Raw genomic sequence first — 19842 nt, 5'->3', positions numbered from 1 at the left:
AACACAAGAAACTTGTGCTACAGAAAATGGAGCAGACTCAGTGAATAGCTCCCTAAGCTTAACATCCTAAGTCCTATGATAAGTATTAATTTAGCTATACAGACTAATGAGCAGTGATAACTAACATGTCTTTGGGGTCATCAGGTGGGAACCTCCTTTCACCAGTGTTTCGTCTAGTTGGTCCCACGACACCTCCAGGAGGCTAGACAGTGATCACTGGCGTCCCAGAGTCACTCCCCTAATGCCAGCCATCACTGCTCCTCACACCACGACTATTTTCTTTATCTTGCCTATGCTACCACAAACAACACCATCATCAACTCCGACAAAACACACCAGCAGATTCAGCAAACAAACTCCCCTAAACAATTGGAGAAAGTGGCGGCCCTTTTGAATAAGGGAGGTAGAGTCAAGGAGAGATGCCTTGTTGGGCTAAACTCTCCCCCGCCGGATTAGGCTGTGCTCTACCTCCCCCTACTCCCCCACTCTCCAAGACGATGAGGGAGGTAGAGTCAGGGAGAGGTGCCTTTTTGGGCTAGCTCTCCCCCGCCGGATTAGGCTGACATAACCATAACCTGGTTATGTCGCCACGTATACCGGCCTTGCGACAGACTAACCTTACAGCCTGACAAAATTGAGCTATACTTTTAAAGTTGCAGTACTTGAACCACCAATGAACATAGCAGCGTCTCCATTTACCCAGAGTTTTAGGTTCTTGGGGAGTTGCAATACATCATAAGTGCCCCTATCAAAAATCTAATACTACTTCCTCCAACGCCACAGCTCTTTCCAGCTAAGCTTTTTCTTGTCTACACCTTCCCAATTCACCCACTGTCCCTGCTTAGGCCTGAGCCACTGGCCTTTGCACCCCTTAATATTTCCTCCTGTCTACGAACCTGCTCCACAACTAGCTTTCTTCTTTCCTTTGGGACCTGCTCTACTCCACACCGGTTTGCCTCGGCCAAGCCTCCCCGGCCTATTTGGACATTTACCCACAATTCTCTGTATGCCTGAGCATTCTTCTGCCTCCTGCACTGCCATTCTTGGATTCCAATTTCTCCCTTGTATTGGGTTTGGAACCACCTTACTAACTACCACATCTTTACTCCCAGATAACAGGAGCTCTGTTCCTAACCTTGTATCATTTTAACTCCTCCACTAGACTAGTTACTGGGAGCTGAAGTATGCCTTTCCCATACAGTGCCACCGTACTTAAACATCTAGGAACACCTAGCCACTTCCTAATGTAAAAGCTAACTAATCTTTCCATTTTCTCTGCAGCAGATAATGGGATCTCATAAACAGACAGTGGCCACATCAGCCTGGGAAATAACCCGAACTGCAGACACCACAACTTCAATTTTCCTGGAAGCCCTGATTTATCTATTCTATCCAGTCCCTCAGCAACATCCTTCCGAAACTGCACTACCTGTTCTCCGTCATTCAAGTCTGCCTTGTACCACCTACCTAGACTCTTTACCAATTTTTCCCTAATTATTGGAATTTCCTCTTCGTCTATTACAAACTTCCTATCACTTAACTTCCCTCTACTTATTGAGATACTTCTAGACTTACTAGGCTTGATTTTCATACTAGCCCACTTTAAGTTTTTATCAAGTCTCTCAAGTACTCTTTTCATACATGGCACCGTTGTAGTTATCAACGTCATGTCATCCATGTAGGCCCTAATTGGTGTAAGGCGCATTTTACTTTCTCAGCAAAGTGGTTCCACAAAGGGTTTATATCTTGATGCTTCATGTGAGCAGTGCAACATCTACTGGCCTGAATGCAAAATGGGCAAATACAAACGTTTGTATGTCACAAATTGAATGTAAGTATAAGGGAAAGCATGATTGTATTTTATATTCCAAGCATAGATTTATATACTGTCAAAGCAAATCAAAATGTTTTATATGCATCAGATGTGTCAATATAAGTCAAGTTAAGCTCAATGTCTTTGTTTTAACTTAAGTGTCAAAACTGTAAGTTAGTTTGCAATGTGGGCAAAGAACATGTAGCTTTACTTTTAAATGTCAGCTTTGGTGGTTTTGCTGTAAAGGTGCAATATAAGATGTGGCCAGAACTTTAATTTAAAATGTTCAAATAATGCAGCCACAGTGATGTCATGATCAAGACCTCCATCTGTTGTATTTGTTGTGCACCAGCGAGCCCCGACCTGTCCTGTGTTGTGATACCACTTTGTGACACTAGACGCTGTGTGAGTCAGTGGTGCGTCAAGTCTACCCTCAGTCCCACGAAGAAGAACAACTTCCGGCAGCGCTTAAAGTTAGCATCACAGAAAAACAGGAATGACTGAACATTCTAAAAGACGATATTCAGCTGCATCCCGAAGGACCGCTCCCGACAAGAAACCACGTTCAATGGCAAAGAAAAGAAGCGACACGAGTAAATCTGGATGTGGCTTTAGGCTCATTTTGTAACTGATGACTGTAACTTGAGATTGTATGGACCCAGTAGACCGAGTGAATACACGTCGATTGCTTCACCATGTTATAACCACTTTACATTACTCTTAGGGGATCAGCTGTGATTGATAGTGCACTAGGTCTTTACATTTCTCAGGAGATTTCAGCATCCCTCTGTCTTTATCAGGACCTGAGCCAGTACAGATGCAGTAGCGCCTCCACCCGTCTCACCAATGGCAAAGAGTCCAGACACAGTGTGGAGGGTCTAGGTGAGTAACATGCTATCATTCACTTTTAACAGTAAGACTTGTCTATACCACTGATTAAATCAGACCCACAGTGTAAACATGTTCATACTGCTGATTCTTAATAATGAATATACCACTGCCTTTTTTGTTTTTTTTACTGTATATCCATATTTGTACTACTCAATGTGTTGGTTATATAGTGTGTGTACATTTAATTCTTATCACACCTCTTGTTGTTCACCCTTCACTTTCCTTGTTTACGTTTCATAATATTCATACTGTATGTATTTTTGCATATTCATATCTATCCTCACAATTTGTTATACTCACACAACAGATCTAACATGTCTGAATATAAAGAACTTGTATGATCTAAAATAATTGTCCTATCACATGTTTGTCTGTATCAGGACCAGAAGTCCAGTCTAATCTTCACCAATGATGGACCAGCACCTGCCTTTTGCACATCCCCTAATCAATACCTTTTGCACATCTTGCCCAGCAGGAGTTTTGTCATTCTAAAACACTTTTGTACATAGTTGTGGTAACGTCTCTATATGTATCTATTTATATATGACTGTTGCAGTATTTTCCTTATATTTTATTTCCTATGAATATGTTAATTGGATACTACACCAAGCCAAATATCTTATAAGTGAAAATGTGCTTTGTATGTGTACACAGCTCTTTCTCTTCCAGTGTCTTTGTGTTGCCTCACCACTAATGTGTTTGATATGAAGGTTGATATGAATCTCTTCTACAACTTCTTCACGTGTACATTTGTTCAGATTTATTCATGAAGTCTTTTAGTGATTACATTTTATGATAAATTAGGTTTAAATGGATGATTGATGCATCTTTTATGTTCTGAAGTCCTTAGAATGCTTCAAAAACATTTCATAGTGAAAAGAGGAGCTGCTCGACATTCCTTCATTTTTCCTTTTGTGTTTTCACAGGATGGCAGAATCCACCTCGGGCAACAAAAGGTAAGTCTGTTAAAAGCAGTTTGTATTTTGTGTAATTGCATTTCCACACAGATCATAGTTAAACATTTAAGATGAATTAAAATGATATTCTGTTTATTACATTTAAGTTGTCTTCATATCGAATATATCAGAAAACAACGTGGATGTGAATATTAATATTTGGCTTGAATATTACAATTAAAATACTTGTTTGGAAACTTGCTGTGTCTGATTTGTTTTTAAGGAACTTATTGTGATATAGTGATGGAGTAATGAGGAACTACTCAGTAACAACTGTTTATCACTTCACTGACCAAAGCTCTACAAATAGTAAACTACCAGTTAAACCACAACCATGTAAATGTAAGGTGTAACATAGCCTGCTTTATGCTGAGAGATGTGTATTAGTTAGCAGATGTTTTTAAAAACAAAACTGTTGTTGACTGTAACTATATGTACCTCGGCTCAAATTAGGGTCAAAATGATTTTGAGCTTGTAAAGTGATGTTCACAAATAAGTCCAATGTTTGTAGTTTTAAATCAACCTTTGTCAACCTGTAAAATAAATCTGTGTGAGAAATTCAAGTTTGCGTATGTGAAACAATTGCGCTTGTGTCGAAGAGATTTGTATTTGTTGAAAGTCTGAATCAAAACTCCACAAACGATCAGTGTTGAGGTTGAACAAAGACACTGTCAAAGAAGAAATGGATTTGTCAACATCTGTGTCGCGATACAGAGAAGAAAACTGTAAAACTCTGGTCAAAAGTTCCCACAGTGACACTGAAGTGACAAGGATCAAACTTTGTACTTGTCAGTGTCACACACTGGGGATGTTGCACACTGAGTTTTACAGTTTTCTGCTCTTAATCTCTGTACACAGACGTCCACAAAAGCTTTTCTTCTTCCCCTGTGTCTTTGTTGAACCTCACCAGTTGCTTTTTTTCTCTCTATTGGTGAAAAAACAGGGACAAATAGAACAGAGAGTTGGGGCTAGCTTGCTAGCATTAGCACTGATCATCAGGATTAGCTTCTTGTCTACAATAATGACTGATCACAATAATAATGGCGGCAATGTATGTGTGCAGTATATAGAGCTGTCCCATTTTTATTAGCTGTAGCATTAGCAGCTGTCTTGCTGGAATTTTTCATTGATGAATGAATTTAACGATTTCATTATAAGATTGCAAAATGAGAAGTGGGGGGGCTGGTTTGCTATCATTAGCATTAGCTCTTTTTTTTTTTCTTGGGGAGAACGGGGACAAACCGGTGACACAGAGCGGGGGCTAACTTGCTGGATAAATTTATCAATTCCATAAGAATGCAAAATAACATGCTGGATAGCTAGCATTAGCATTTTTTAATCTTTATTGGTGACAAACAGACGAACAGAAGGTGACAGAAGATTGCACGATAGACAAGTGAAAACTGCTCTCTGATTATCTTTCAGCTGTCTTCTTGGACTGAACTCGGGCCCTGCAAACTGGGCCAGTGTTAGCCGCCTGGTGGAGGCCGTTTGCAACCAGCTCTGCGTCTTCACCCGGTGGCCACGTGGTCCAGAGGGACCGTGAGGACTCGCTGATCACATTAAAACTGCATTAATTTCAACAATTTACAATCAACTGTAACTGACAAAACTAGAATACAGTTGTGACTGAAGGTGCAGGTGAACTTCACTGTCACAAGACAAGTCTGCATCATAAAGAGGTGGATAAATCTTATTTAGTAACAAGTATAAATTATAGTAGAGATGTAAAATAATACTTCATAGCTCAGTGAGGACAGAGCAACAGTCTGACAGCTTGACTGTTGTGTGATAAACCATTGTCCTGCTTTCCTCCCAGTGCATGCTGGGATACATTCCAGTACTTTTTTGTTTGAAGTTTGAATGTTTGATGTGATGAAAGAAAGTTTGTTACATTTCATCCAGAATTACAAAGTTTGAATGTAGAAGTCACATGAATGTAAAACTAATAAGATTCACCCTGAAATTACAGAGAAGTTCGTATGGACATTAACCTTTATATTAACAAGCTACATTTTTAATTACAGATAATTACTATTTTTATTTTTATTCATTTTACATAGATTTGTATGTAATTTAAGAAAGCAGAAAAAATACTGTATAAATAATACAGTAATTTGTACAGAAATGGGAAATAAATGTAATTCATTATTATTGGCATAATGCTTAAAATACAAGTTTGGCTGTTAATTCACAGATCATTTCTATCATTTTACAGACTTTTGTTCACAATTTTAAAAAACAGAAAATTAGTTGAAAAACTTTGTTATTTTCCATAAAATAAGGATTATTTTTCTACAGTGTAGCATTTTGCAAAAGCAAACAGGAGATGGACATTTTTGTCCACAAACATGCTAAGTGGGAGTTTTTATGTTTTTCTGTCACTGTACAAAAAAGTAATGATGCATAAAAATCATTGATACTGCTAATTATTGACATACATTTAGCTGCAATGATGGTTAAAAAATAAATCAGGTAGCATTTATTATTTGGTAAAAAAAGTTGTGATTTTTTGCTTTTCTCCCTTTATAAATCATTAGCATTATGTGATCTAACAGGCATTTAAAGGGTTAAAATTCTGAATTTGAATGAAATTTTGGTTTTCATGACCAGGACTGATGCAAATTTAAAAAATCAAGTCGGTGAAAGTGGAAAAATCTTTTAATATATATTAATTTTATAGCATTTTGGGAATGCAAACAGGAGGTGGCCATTTTTGGCCACGAACACGCTGAGTGGGAGTTTTATCTACTTTGCTTTCCCTGCACAAAAATAACAATGCATAATAATCAGTGTTGTTGTTAATCAGTTACATATTTCAGACTGTGCTATTAATAATACAAGAAAATCCAATAGCACTAAGAATATAGAAAACTGTTTTGGTCTCTAGAGCTAATTTCCTCCTTCATGACACCTGTTTATATAACTCACCTGTTTACATTTTATTAAGGACTAAAGTTATGGAGGATTGTGGGCGTGGCCTCTTTGAATGACAGGTGGGTGAGCGTATGCTTGACACAAGTCACACACGCCCCTCCTCTTTGCCCATTCTTGGATTAGCCAGGAGTTGGGTGGAGTCAGACACTGCCAAGATGGTGACAGTGGAGCAGCTCACTCTGAGCTTCAGAAACCTGTGGGTGACATCACAGAGGCAACGTCCATCTTTATTACAGTCTATGATTTTCAGTCCAAGTGTGATTCATCAAACAACATGAAGAGTAAACGAACGACTGAAGAAGAGTGTTAAAAAGATTAAAATCTTAAAAGATTGTTGGAGAGGCCGAACAAAATATTAATAAGAATTCTTAATAAAGATGTGACAAAAATATCTCAGATTTCAGGTAAAAACACTCAGAGAAACCAAATCCTGCAAGGTTTGGATGGTGGGTCCAGGTGGGCGGGGCTTGGTGACTGCTTTGTTGTGACATCACAAAGTTCCAGAAGTCCTGACGGCTGGTTTTAAGGCTCAGTTTCTGAATACAGGCTGTGTGCATTTCTCTGTGGACTGAGGCTTTGATACTTTCACAGTATTAATATAGAAGCTAGACCTGATCTATAATCACACTACACATGGACAGAGACCTTTACACTGGAGGAGCTTTAACTGTGACACATGCTGGACACAGTTTTATTAAAGGTAATTCTCAGGACGGACACAGACACAAAGTTAATAGATTGAACCGGTTTGATGTGGACGTGGTCTCAGACAGGGTGGGGTGGTGGGGTGATTCATGAGAGGATCAAACTTTGGGCGAATGAAGAGTTTGATTCACAGAGTGAAGGAGGAGGGAGAGGAGATAAAGGAGCAGTCAGACAGAGCTGTGGTCACTCGGCTCCTCTCATGATGGAAGAGGCTGAGCTCTGCTTCCCACAGCTCCTCAACACCTCCTGCAGGAGGCCGCAGCCTCCTCACTCTGAGGCTCTGCTCGTTTACATCCTGCTGTTCTTCATCTCTGTGCTCACTGCCGCTCTCAACCTGCTGCTCATCATCTCCATCTCCCACTTCAGGTAAGTGCACACCTGAGTGCAGATCCACTGTTGTCCTGAGATTCACAGGAAGAAAAAGAAGAGCTGATGAAACCATGTTTAAATCCACAGCTTGTGTTGTTGAGTTTCTGTAGAAAATAATCTCCACTCATCAGAGTTTTACAGGTTCACAGGTTGATATGAAACCACAGGAAACACTGGATTATTGTTGATGTCAAAATAAAATGTCAGTGGTCTGAAGTTTTCAATCATTTAACATTTAACTTGTGAACTGTCTCCCTGTTTTTCCAGCTTCTGTCCTGTAACTTCAGGGTCCCTCACAGCGTGGGAACTTTGACTTTCAGAGTTTTCTACTTTGCATCTGTGTTTTCTTTTGTGTAACCTGGTGACTTTTATTTTAACGCTAACTACAAATGTGTCCACAGGTTCACTGACTCTGATGTAAAACCACAGGGTTGAAGTAGATTTGACTCAGTCTGATGAACCTGCTGCTGCCTGTAGCTGTGGTCTTTTACTCTGATGAACTGTGGTTTGAATGATTCTTGGCTGCTGTTTCTTCATCACCTTGTTGGTGTCCTGTGGTTTCAGGCAGCTCCACTCCCCCACCAACCTCATCCTTCTCTCTCTGGCGGTCTCGGACTTCTTCGTGGGCCTCCTGGTGATCCCGGTTGAGATCCTCATGACGGGGACCTGCTGGGTCCTGGGAGATCTCATGTGTGCGCTGTACTTCCTCCTGCCTTACACCCTGATCTCCGCCTCTGTAGGGAGCATGGTCCTCATATCAATCGACCGCTACGTGGCGATCTGTGACCCCCTGCGTTACCCCACCAGGGTCACTGTGAGGGTGGTGACGGCCGCTGTATGTCTGTGTTGGCTCTGCTCTGTTGTCTACAGCGTTGCCATCATGTATGATCACCTGAAACAACCGGGCAGGTATAATCCCTGCCATGGAGAGTGTGTGGTTAACGTGGCGGGAGACGTGGACCTCGCTGTCGCCTTCGTTATCCCCATCGCTATCATCACAGGTCTGTATGTGAGAGTGTTTGCAGTGGCGGTGTCTCAGGCTCGTGCCATGCGCTCTCACACTGCCGCCGTCACAGTCGGGTACTCGATGACTCTGACGGTGAGGCGGTCTGAGCTGAAGGCGGCCCGGACTCTGGGGGTTCTGGTCGCTGTGTTTCTGATCTGTTACTCTCCGTACTACTGTCTGTCTATGTCGGGTGGAAACATCCTGGTGGGTTCCCCCACTGAGGCATTCATAAGCTTTGTGATGTACTTTAACTCCTGTCTGAACCCGCTCCTCTACGCCCTGTTCTACCCCTGGTTCAGAAAAGCTGTGAGACTCATTGTCACTCTTCAGATCCTGCAGCCTGGATCCTGTGAGGCCAGCGTCCTGTAGAGACTCTGATGAACCTTCTGGGATTGGTACTGTAACGGTACTCTTATTGATTATTTTTGTTATGTTGTAAGGAAAACGAATTAAGAACAGAATTAACATAGTATTATTTGATCATATTAACATTCTTAATAGCAACTTCAACAGAATTGTTATCACATCACTGTTATAGACTGATTTTGTAATGATGGAAATCTTTCTCTGAGTGATCTGAACCTGAAACTGAATTTCTGAACAGTTCAGATGATGACTCTAAGAACACACCCAGAACATCTCACATTCCACTTTTCATCATTAACCATCATCATTAAGCTTATAATGAAAATACATACTAATTCTAAAAACCCTTTCTCTGCCACTGTCACTTACACATCAAGTTACTTTACTGAGCCATACTAGATTTTTATGTTTATATATACATATAAATCTATATATAGATACATATATATCTATATATATGTATAAACACACAGGGACATGTGCATATATGTGTGTATATGTCGATATAAATAGAGCCTAAAACTGTAGTTAGACACTAATAATGAATAATAATAACCATCATTAGCTAACAGCTGCTGCGTTGGTCACAAAAAATAATGATAATGATTATAATAATAATAATGATAATGATAAGTTTGATTTATAATACAGCACCTTTCACAACACAGTCACTAAGATCAAATTGAAGACAAACAATAAAATAGATGATTAAAATAAATGTAAAAACAGTTGAAAGATTTGTGGAGGAGATAGAGAAAAGTGTGAATTAAATGTAAAGGGATGGATAAGATAAGAAACAAGAGAATGACTTAATGATAATAGATTTAAGAAGTTGGATTCAGACCCATGGTGTCATCTCTATTTAACCTGTCTGTTGTGGTCATTAATGTGTAAGTAGTGGTTTGATTTTCATGTCTTCATTTGGTTCCTCTTTATGTGCTGATATATTTACACAGTGTCAGTCAGAGAGAGAGAGAGAGAACGAGAGAGAGAGTTTGCCTATGGAAAGCCGGTGTCTCTCTGTCACTCAGCTCTGTGATATTTTTACCTCCTCTGTCAGCTGTGTTTCCTCTCAGTCCTCAGAGAGTCTGCAGTCAGAGCAGCAGCAGCAGCAGCAGGAGGGAGACGTGGCTCAGGTACAGTCTCTGGTCTCTGGTCTCTGGTCTCTGGTCTCTAGTCTCTCTGGTCTCTGGTCTCTGGTCTCTCTGGTCTCTAGTCTCTCTGGTCCCTGGTCTCTGGTCTCTAGTCTCTCTGGTCTCTGGTCTCTCTGGGCTCTGGTCTCTCTGGTCTCTCTGGTCTCTCTGGTCTCTCTGGTCTCTCTGGTCTCTCTGGTCTCTCTGGTCTCTCTGGTCTCTCTGGTCTCTCTGGTCTCTCTGGTCTCTCTGGTCTCTCTGGTCTCTCTGGTCTCTCTGGTCTCTCTGGTCTCTCTGGTCTCTCTGGTCTCTCTGGTCTCTCTGGTCTCTCTGGTCTCTCTGGTCTCTCTGGTCTCTCTGGTCTCTCTGGTCTCTCTGGTCTCTCTGGTCTCTCTGGTCTCTCTGGTCTCTCTGGTCTCTCTGGTCTCTCTGGTCTCTCTGGTCTCTCTGGTCTCTCTGGTCTCTCTGGTCTCTCTGGTCTCTCTGGTCTCTCTGGTCTCTCTGGTCTCTCTGGTCTCTCTGGTCTCTCTGGTCTCTCTGGTCTCTCTGGTCTCTCTGGTCTCTCTGGTCTCTCTGGTCTCTCTGGTCTCTCTGGTCTCTCTGGTCTCTCTGGTCTCTCTGGTCTCTCTGGTCTCTCTGGTCTCTCTGGTCTCTCTGGTCTCTCTGGTCTCTCTGGTCTCTCTGGTCTCTCTGGTCTCTCTGGTCTCTCTGGTCTCTCTGGTCTCTCTGGTCTCTCTGGTCTCTGGTCTCTGGTCTTTGGTCTCTGGTCTTTGGTGTCTCTGGTCTCTCGTCTTTGGTCTCTGGTGTCTCTGGTCTCTGGTCTTTGGTGTCTCTGGTCTTTGGTGTTTGGTCTCTGGTCTCTGGTCTTTGGTCTCTGGTCTCTGATCTCTGGTCTTTGGTCTTTGGTCTTTGGTCTCTGGTCTCTGGTCTTTGGTGTCTCTGGTCTTTGGTCTTTGGTGTCTCTGGTCTTTGGTATTTGGTCTCTGGTCTTTGGTGTCTCTGGTCTCTGGTCTCTGGTCTTTGGTCTTCGGTGTCTCTGGTCTTTGGTCTTTGGTGTCTCTGGTCTTTGGTCTTTGGTCTCTGGTCTCTGGTCTTTGGTGTCTCTGGTCTCTGGTCTCTGGTCTTTGGTGTCTCTGGTCTCTGGTCTTTGGTCTTTGGTCTCTGGTCTCTGATCTCTGGTCTTTGGTCTTTGGTCTTTGGTGTCTCTGGTCTTTGGTCTCTGGTCTGTGGTCTCTGGTCTCTGGTTTCTGATCTTTGGTGTCTCTGGTCTTTGGTCTTTGGTCTCTGGTCTCTGGTCTCTGATCTCTGGTCTTTGGTCTCTGGTCTTTGGTGTCTCTGGTGTTTGGTGTTTGGTCTTTGGTCTCTGGTCTCTGGTCTTTGGTGTCTCTGGTGTTTGGTCTTTGGTCTTTGGTCTTTGGTCTCTGGTCTCTGGTCTCTGGTCTCTGGTCTTTGGTGTCTCTGGTCTCTGGTCTTTGGTCTTTGGTCTCTGGTCTCTGGTCTCTGGTCTTTGGTCTGTGGTCTGTGGTCTCTCTGGTCTCTGGTCTCTGGTCTTTGGTGTCTCTGGTCTCTGGTCTCTGATCTCTGGTCTTTGGTCTGTGGTCTGTGGTCTCTCTGGCCTCTGGTCTTTGGTCTCTGGTCTCTGGTCTCTGATCTCTGGTCTTTGGTCTGCGGTCTGTGGTCTCTGGTCTCTGGTCTTTGGTGTCTTTGGTCTCTGGCCTCTGGTCTTTGGTCTCTGGTCTCTGATCTCTGGTCTCTGGTCTCTGGTCTGTGGTCTCTCTGGTCTCTGGTCTCTGGTCTCTGGTCTTTGGTCTTTGGTCTCTGGTCTCTGGTCTCTGGTCTTTGGTGTCTCTGGTCTCTGGTCTCTGGTCTCTGATCTCTGGTCTTTGGTCTGTGGTCTGTGGTCTCTCTGGTCTCTGGTCTTTACTGTGTCACTGACTCTGAGGTTTCTCTCTGTGATCAATCCTTATTTAACTTTTATTACACTTTTCATCACTGAAATAAGAAACTTATTAACCCATTCATCATTTATGAGCTGCAATAACGTGTAATAACTGGTTTATAACAGACTGTAATTCAGCTGTATCAGTGTGTTTATTAACAGCTCTAACTCCTGTGACACTGATAATGTTTAATCTTTTTATATGTTTTTAATATGCAGAATAAATTCTGAACAGTAATAAACACTTGTAACATATAATAACATTAATAATATGATAATAAACCAGTTATTACATGGTTACACAGAGTATTGATGCTTAATAAAATGTTAGTGTAAATCCTGTTAACATGTTAAAGTGCAGCAGAAGAAAGTTGCACAGAAATGATTTATATACCATTATATTTTTGTGTGATATACATGATTAATGAGAATAAATGAATGTTAAACAAGTAAACTGGTTTTAATGTGTTGTCTGCTTAATTATCATTTCAGTTTTGTTATAATGTTCACTTCATCATTGGTTTGCTTTATTCAGTCACTTGACATAATATTAATTTTAATTAATTATTCATAATTTGTTTATTTATTTTGACTTCCATCATTTCTCATCTCATCTACTCTGACTTTCATCTGTTCTTCTGATGTTGAATGTTCATCAGGGATTTCATTTTCATTATTCATGTCGACATTTTAAACCATTTCATTAAAGTGTAACGTTACAGAAAAGTATCAATCACGTACTAACCTTTAATGCAGTTTTTGACTCATCAGATTGTGAATATAATCATTTACCTCCTGAAAAAATCCAATCCATTTATCAATAAGTCAAAGAGCTTTTATTTATGGATTATTCACAAATAGAAATAAACACACCGACCAGAGAGAACCAACATGATTACAAATGATTAATCAAACCTTTAGTTTTAATTTATAGAGCCTTGTAAAGTCTTGTTCCTGTGTGTGATTCTGATACCTGTTAGAGAACCACAGTCAGTGTCGTCTGGAAGCCAAAGCAGCTGCTGCTTCTTCATTTGTTCAAATAAACAATCTGCAGCTTCTGTTCAGATTCAAATGTGAAGATTATTGAATAAAATAATAACTGGTTATATCTAACCCTAACCTGGATGAAAGGGTCAGAAATCACTGAATACATAGAAGCTTTGTTCTGTGTTCTGCAGGAGATTCAGTGTTTAAAGAAGAGGAAACTCCAGCAGCCGATATACAGCTGGAGGACAGATCCACACCAACACTGTCCACCAACGTTGGATCACACGATGAAAACAAAGGGATATAAAGAAGAATAAGGCGGGAAACTGAAGGAAGAGTGGCTGAATAAAGAAAACAGAACTGGAGCTTTGAGAAAACTTCACTGTAGAAACACAGACATTTTTCATTTCCCAGCTTCCAACAGGATCTTAGTTCAGTCTCCTTCATGACGACTGGAGAGACTGAGGAGACATGTGGAGGACAAGAGAAGGCAGGAGGGATGATGGGAGGACAAGGAGGAGGAGGAGGGAACATGACGCTTGCTCCGTCTTTCACCACCCTCAGCACTATCGCCATCCAGGCCGGACAATCACAGATTGTTGTCTCTGTCCTCAGGGTATGTGGTTAACAACAAGTCCTCCATCTTTGCTGACACAGCACATTAACTCACTGAAACCCAGTGGATCCAGACCAGAACAACCCAGCTCATGACTGAGCTCCAGTGTTTGTAACATTAGATCATATATGACATTTTATATCGGTCATGAAATGACAAGCTAACACTGTAAATGAAAGGGCGAGCTATCAGCTAGCTAACATTAGTTAGCTAAACTGTAACTTAAGGCTAAAGTTAGAAACTAGCTAACATTAGTGTTCATCTGTAGATACTTGACACAATCTAATTCAGAAGCTCTGAAGGTAAGAAAGTAAAGTGTATAGCTATATAGTTAGCTACTGCTACTTAAATTTACCTACAGTGTCTGTGTGATACACAGGAGCAGAGACTTCAGGATGCATTCAGCCTCCTCCATTCAGCTTCATGTTATAACTGTGGGCAGATGTGATCAGCTACAATAACTTATTGTCATTAACAATGATAAGGCTAAAGTTAGGAACTAGCAATAATTAGTTAGCTAATCTGTAGCTTAAGGCTAAAGTTTGGAACTAGCTAACATTAGTTAGCTAAACTGTGACTTAAGACTTAAGTTAGAAACTAGCTGTAGGTAGCTTACATTTACCTACAGTAAAGGAGCAGAGGCTTCAGGATGCGTACAACCTTTGCGTTCAACTATGTTGTCAACAGGCTGTTATTCAGAAATTTTGAATTCTTGTCCTTCATAGTGAATCTAGATTTCCCCCTGTTTTTAGAACAAGTCAGCTGGTAGAGATCAAATCACAAGAGTCACATTTTAAAAATAAATCTTGAGCAGATTCCATATTTATCTGTTTATAAACCCAGTCATTCTGTCCACTGATTTTCTCGACAGACACTGTGACTAGTTCTTCTAAACCAAAGTGAAACACTGATGTAGAGGAGTATATCTCATTTCTATCTAATAGCTCATTTTGAACATTCAGGTTTATGTTAGCTGTTAAAATTAGATTCAGCTGATGAGTGTTAGTATAGAGATCCTCAGTTTTAGTTACATGAACTATTGTGAGCTGTGTCGTTAAATAGCTTTGTTTTTGTTAGCAACTGTTAGCTAGGTTTTGGACAGTTATTAGTCTTGATGTAAGTGAGCTAACTTCATTGTAGTGTTAGACTGTTAGATTCAAATGAAATGAGCCATTAAACTCTTTCTTTTTCAACCTTTCACAACATTAGCCTGATTTTCAGACTGTTAGCTTTGACTTTAGCTTCAGTGTCAATGTTAGCTCAGTGTAAGTTTTTTATTAGTTTTATGGGTATTTATTTAGCTTGTAGCCTGTTAGCTTTGACTTGAGCTGGTTATAGTTATAGAGCCTCGTCAGTCAGTCACTGTTCTGTCCATGTGCTGTTTCCTGTTATAGCACAGACTATTTACTGATGCTGCTGTTGTCAGTGTGTGTGTGTGTGTGTGTGTGTGTGCGCGCGTGCGTGCGTGCGTGCGTGTGTGTGTAAAGGGGAATGTGTATTTAAATATGTTCATGTGTGCATGTATGTGGGATAATAGTTTTTGGAGCTGTTGACAGTGTTTTTAAAGTGTGTGTGTGTGTGCGTTCGTGCTTGCGTGTGTGTGTGTGTGTGCGCATGCGCGCGTGCCTTGACACGTGTCATGTTGAGTCCTTTTTAGCCAACATACCAGAGATACTGTATCATCCTGAGGAATGCTGCAACAGACACACACACACACACACACACACACACACACACACACAGAAACACGTGTGTGCAGAGATACATGCAGTCCATGTTGACCTCCAGCGTCGCCATGTCGCTGTGTGGGGAACAAAAACAAACCAGAACACAGTGAGACAGTATTAACACTTTAACAGACTCTAACCATCTTCATCACATGGATCATTATCTATTATTACCTCATCAATTAAACTAAAACAACAACTTATCGTGTTATAACCAGAAGGTCGATGTAGAAAGATACAGTACCTGTTGTTACATGTTATAACAAGGTTCATTGTTCATCAGTCATCAAATTGAGACAGTCACGTGTCAGTACTGCAGGACAGAACAGGCTGTTTTTTTATCTCGACTCACGTGTATTTGTGTGTTTGTGTGTTTGTGTTTTTGTGTTCAGAGTGGGTCTCTGGTCCACCTCCAGCTGGTCCAGGTCCATCCGGGTCTCTGTGAGATCGGATCAAACCAGGAGGAAAACCAGAGACTGATCCAGGAGCAGCAGCAGCTGCTGGAGAAACTCAAGGTACAGACACGAAAACATGTACAATCAATTACAGGTTTTGATGGTTTTGATTATTTATACTTGTTAGCACACTGCTATACTCTGTATGCTAATGCTAATGCATGTTAGCTGACTGCTATTTGATAACTAGATACCAATCAGGTAATGTTAATAAATTAGCTTCACATTAGCAGAGCTTTTGAGTATGAAGTTATGTGCTAATCCTGCGTCTTCTTTGTCATCCCAGCGTCATGAGAGCGAGGTGCTGGCAGTGGTGGAAAATGGCCAACAGACAGAGCAGAGGAGGAAGAGGAGGGAAGAACGGATGACGGAACAGAAGTGGAAGAAGAAAAAGGAGGAAGAGGAGGAAGTGTACAAGGCCATGGGGGTGTCTCTGAGCGAGGGATGGTCGCTGCTCCTCCGCCTGCTCCAAAGACGACAGGAAGTCCTGATGTTGGCATCAGACTTTTACCGCCGAGCTCTGGAGGTAAGATGCTTCACCATGACAACAAGGAAGTGATGCCATTTTGAATTCTACTCTATAAGAACTACGTCTCTATAGCAGGTCTGACGTCACCTCATGTCTGTGTATTAAAGCTGAAATGTGAGGAGACTGAATGGAGACTGTGTGTTGTTGTTTGGAACTGAAGCTCAGTGTCATGTGACACTTGCAGGAATACATGTTGAGCTATTGTCAGGCTGTGGTGACCTCTGACCCCTGACCTCCTGTTTGTTTCAGCTCTCACGTTCCTCAGGCGGTGTGGTGTATTTGCTGGTTCTGTGGCGTGTCACGGTGAAGCCGCGCTCATTGGCTGGCAGCCATTTTATTAACAACATCTGCTGCGTGCGCTCGGTCACCTGCTGCAGCCGTCGTCTAAAACTGTCCAACAATGAGCTTCCTGTTTCTATTTCCATCCTCACACACAGTAACTGGACCAAGACACAACACAGCACAGAGGTGACGTGTCAGTCAAACTCCTGGTCAACAGGAGACCTTCAGTCTGTGGTGATGTCAGCAACGTTAATTAATGTGAAGCTTCAGGCTGTTGGTTAATCACTCTGCCAAAGATTGTTTGTGAGTGAAGACACATCACTCTGGAACATCTCTCTGTGACCTCGATGAGCTGAGTGTTTCTAGTTCCACATTAGGCAGGTTTGTGCAAAATAGAAGAGATTTGTTTTAGAAAGCACAAATAGTGAAAGTTGTGTTTCCACCGAGTGAAGTTTTTCTCCTCACGACATCACTCCAGTTAAATGACAACAGATTTCCAGCATCTGCCTTTGACTGTCTCTCTGGGGCCTGATACGACAGAAAGAGTGTTTCCATGACTCATTTCAAATTGCTCATTAAACAGGTTAATGAAACCTGACTCTTCACGAACTACACGATCCAGAACTCTGAGCTTAACGAGCAGATTGATTAATCTGATGACTCTGATCGTTTCTCTGACGTTCAGACTGAAGCTTCAGGTTATCAGTGGTGATCAGGGCAGCTTCAGTGACTCTTCTACATTGATCCTGTCTCTCTCTCTCTGTCTCTCTCTCTCTCTGTCTCTCTCTCTCTCTCTCTCTCTCTCTCTCTCTCTCTCTCTCTCTCTCTCTCTCTCTCTCTCTCTCTCTCTCTCTCTCTCTCTCTCTCTCTCTCTCTCTCTCTCTCTCTCTCTCTCTCTCTCTCTCTCTCTCTCTCTCTCTCTCTCTCTCTCTCTCTCTCTCTCTCTCTCTCTCTCTCTCTCTCTCTCTCTCTCTCTCTCTCTCTCTCTCTCTCTCTCTCTCTCTCTCTCTCTCTCTCTCTCTCTCTCTCTCTCTCTCTCTCTCTCTCTCTCTCTCTCTCTCTCTCTCTCTCTCTCTCTCTCTCTCTCTCTCTCTCTCTCTCTCTCTCTCTCTCTCTCTCTCTCTCTCTCTCTCTCTCTCTCTCTCTCTCTCTCTCTCTCTCTCTCTCTCTCTCTCTCTCTCTCTCTCTCTCTCTCTCTCTCTCTCTCTCTCTCTCTCTCTCTCTCTCTCTCTCTCTCTCTCTCTCTCTCTCTCTCTCTCTCTCTCTCTCTCTCTCTCTCTCTCTCTCTCTCTCTCTCTCTCTCTCTCTCTCTCTCTCTCTCTCTCTCTCTCTCTCTCTCTCTCTCTCTCTCTCTCTCTCTCTCTCTCTCTCTCTCTCTCTCTCTCTCTCTCTCTCTCTCTCTCTCTCTCTCTCTCTCTCTCTCTCTCTCTCTCTCTCTCTCTCTCTCTCTCTCTCTCTCTCTCTCTCTCTCTCTCTGTCTCTCTCTCTCTGTCTCTCTCTCTCTCTCTCTCTGTAGTTTGCGGTCAGTATCGACAGGGTTGAGGATCTCCAGATCAGACCAGACGACAGACTGACTGAAGTTCAGCTCAGATACGACTCCATGAGGAGAGGTAACAGTGTTCACATGAGTCATGATCAGACTCTGGTTTTAACCCAGTTTAACCCTCACCAGGTTGTCTGGTAATAAACTGGTGAGTTCTGGTGCTGGTTCTGGTTCTGGTTCTGGAGTAGCTTTATGTTGTGAATCAGTGAAACACTTCGCAGGATATAAAAGTCTCTGTCTCTTTATGTTTTCATTGCAGATCTTCTGGGGAAATCTCTGCAGGTTTTAAGCAGCAGCAACGTTCTGCTGCAGAACCTCAGACAGCTGCAGAGAACCGAGGCCCTCCAGAGGAGAGGGGGAGTACTGCAGGATGAGGAGGGGCAGGAGGGGGAGGTGACTGTCAAAGCCTCACTGGGATTAAATGTCGATTAAAAACTGGTCCAATTTCAAATTGAAAGCTTGAACCTGGTTGTTTCTGAATCCACTGGTTTAACTTCTCACCTGCTGCGTCTTCTTCCCAGAGTTCCCAGTGCAGCAGGGGGGCGGCGCTGAGGCTGGAGGAGCTGGTGGAGACGCTGCAGGATCGCAGGAGGAGGGCGGACCAGGCTGTCAGGCTGCAGCTCCAACAGGCGGAGAATGACATCATGGTCCACCAGCAAGAACCACAGTCCAGACTCGGCTCTGAAGTAAGAGACTGGTACTGAGACAGATCCAGTTCTTCATGGAGACTCGGTTATTAGAACCACAGATACAGTTCTAGCTGATGGGACTTCAGCTTCAGTTAATCATTGTTTCAACCATCTACAGATTTCAAAATAAGAGCGCACAAGATCACTATATCCATAGTTAACAGATCATATATATAATGATAACAACATGATGGATGGATGACTGATGGATGAATAGATGAATGGATGAATGGATGGATGGATGGATGGATGAATAAATGAATGACTGATGGATGATATTAGAGGAGGGTAACTCAGTCCTCAGTCTGTTCTGGTCTCAGGTTTTAAATAAATCCTCCTTCAGTTTCAGTCTCTGAATTTAAAAATATTCAGTCGACTGAAAACGAAACGAGACCTTGTTGAGTCAAGGATCCTAAAATCCAGTTCATGATCCTGAACAGGTTTTCCCAAAACCACCAGAACCCAAAACGCTCTCCACTCTCTCTTCACCACAGGACTGGACTCTCACAGTTTACAAACTCCTGGCCCAGGACATTCAGTCTGAATCCACCTCAGCACAGACCACAGACCTTCAGTCTGGATCCAGATCAGATCTTGGTCCTGAGTCCAAGTCAGATCTGAAGTCAGGATCCAATTTAGATGTGAAGCTCGGACTGAGATCACAGAAAACCAGAGACCTTCAGCCTGGATCCAGAGAAGATATAAGGCCTGGATCTGGATCAGAGACCAGAAACTTAGAGTTAGGAGTAAGAACAGATCTAAAGCCTGAATCCGGATTGGATCTGAAGCCTGGAATCAAATCAGATGTGAAGCTTGGATCTAGATCGCATCGAACCAGAGATGTGGACCCTGAATTTAGGTCAGAAGAGACCAGAAACTCCAGATCACAATCCAGACCA

At 42.2% G+C, this 19842-nt stretch overlaps 2 protein-coding genes across 2 annotated transcripts; both read left to right on the top strand.

Moving 5' to 3' along the window:
• Positions 1–7504: 7504 nt before the first annotated feature.
• On the top strand, positions 7505–9048 carry LOC111230435 (trace amine-associated receptor 13c-like). The gene is made up of 2 exons (XM_022757176.1): positions 7505–7668; positions 8236–9048. Exons 1-2 carry the CDS (start codon positions 7505–7507, stop codon positions 9044–9046), a joined length of 975 nt encoding a protein of 324 aa, XP_022612897.1. The 3' UTR covers positions 9047–9048.
• Positions 9049–13547: 4499 nt separating this feature from the next.
• Positions 13548–18686, top strand: LOC111230427 (coiled-coil domain-containing protein 141-like). Its single transcript, XM_022757168.1, has 5 exons — positions 13548–13718; positions 15838–15960; positions 16187–16426; positions 18228–18321; positions 18514–18686. The coding sequence occupies exons 1-5, from the start codon at positions 13548–13550 to the stop codon at positions 18684–18686; spliced, it is 801 nt and encodes a 266-aa protein (XP_022612889.1).
• Positions 18687–19842: the final 1156 nt, after the last annotated feature.

This window comes from Seriola dumerili, unplaced genomic scaffold (genome assembly GCF_002260705.1).
Source record: "Seriola dumerili isolate Sdu_G_001 unplaced genomic scaffold, Sdu_1.0 BDQW01000266.1, whole genome shotgun sequence".
NCBI classification, from domain to species: domain Eukaryota; kingdom Metazoa; phylum Chordata; class Actinopteri; order Carangiformes; family Carangidae; genus Seriola; species Seriola dumerili.
This window is presented reverse-complemented; position numbering and strand designations above follow the sequence as displayed.

Bases quoted from the DNA above. Each gene is read 5' to 3' on its own strand.
- LOC111230435 (XM_022757176.1), top strand. From the start codon at position 7,505: ATGGAAGAGGCTGAGCTCTGCTTCCCACAGCTCCTCAACACCTCCTGC. The intron at 7,669-8,235 runs GTAAGTGCACAC...CTGTGGTTTCAG, and splicing joins ATCTCCATCTCCCACTTCAG to GCAGCTCCACTCCCCCACCA.
- LOC111230427 (XM_022757168.1), top strand. From the start codon at position 13,548: ATGACGACTGGAGAGACTGAGGAGACATGTGGAGGACAAGAGAAGGCA. The intron at 13,719-15,837 runs GTATGTGGTTAA...TTTTGTGTTCAG, and splicing joins TTGTTGTCTCTGTCCTCAGG to AGTGGGTCTCTGGTCCACCT. The intron at 16,427-18,227 runs GTAAGATGCTTC...CTCTCTCTGTAG, and splicing joins TTTACCGCCGAGCTCTGGAG to TTTGCGGTCAGTATCGACAG.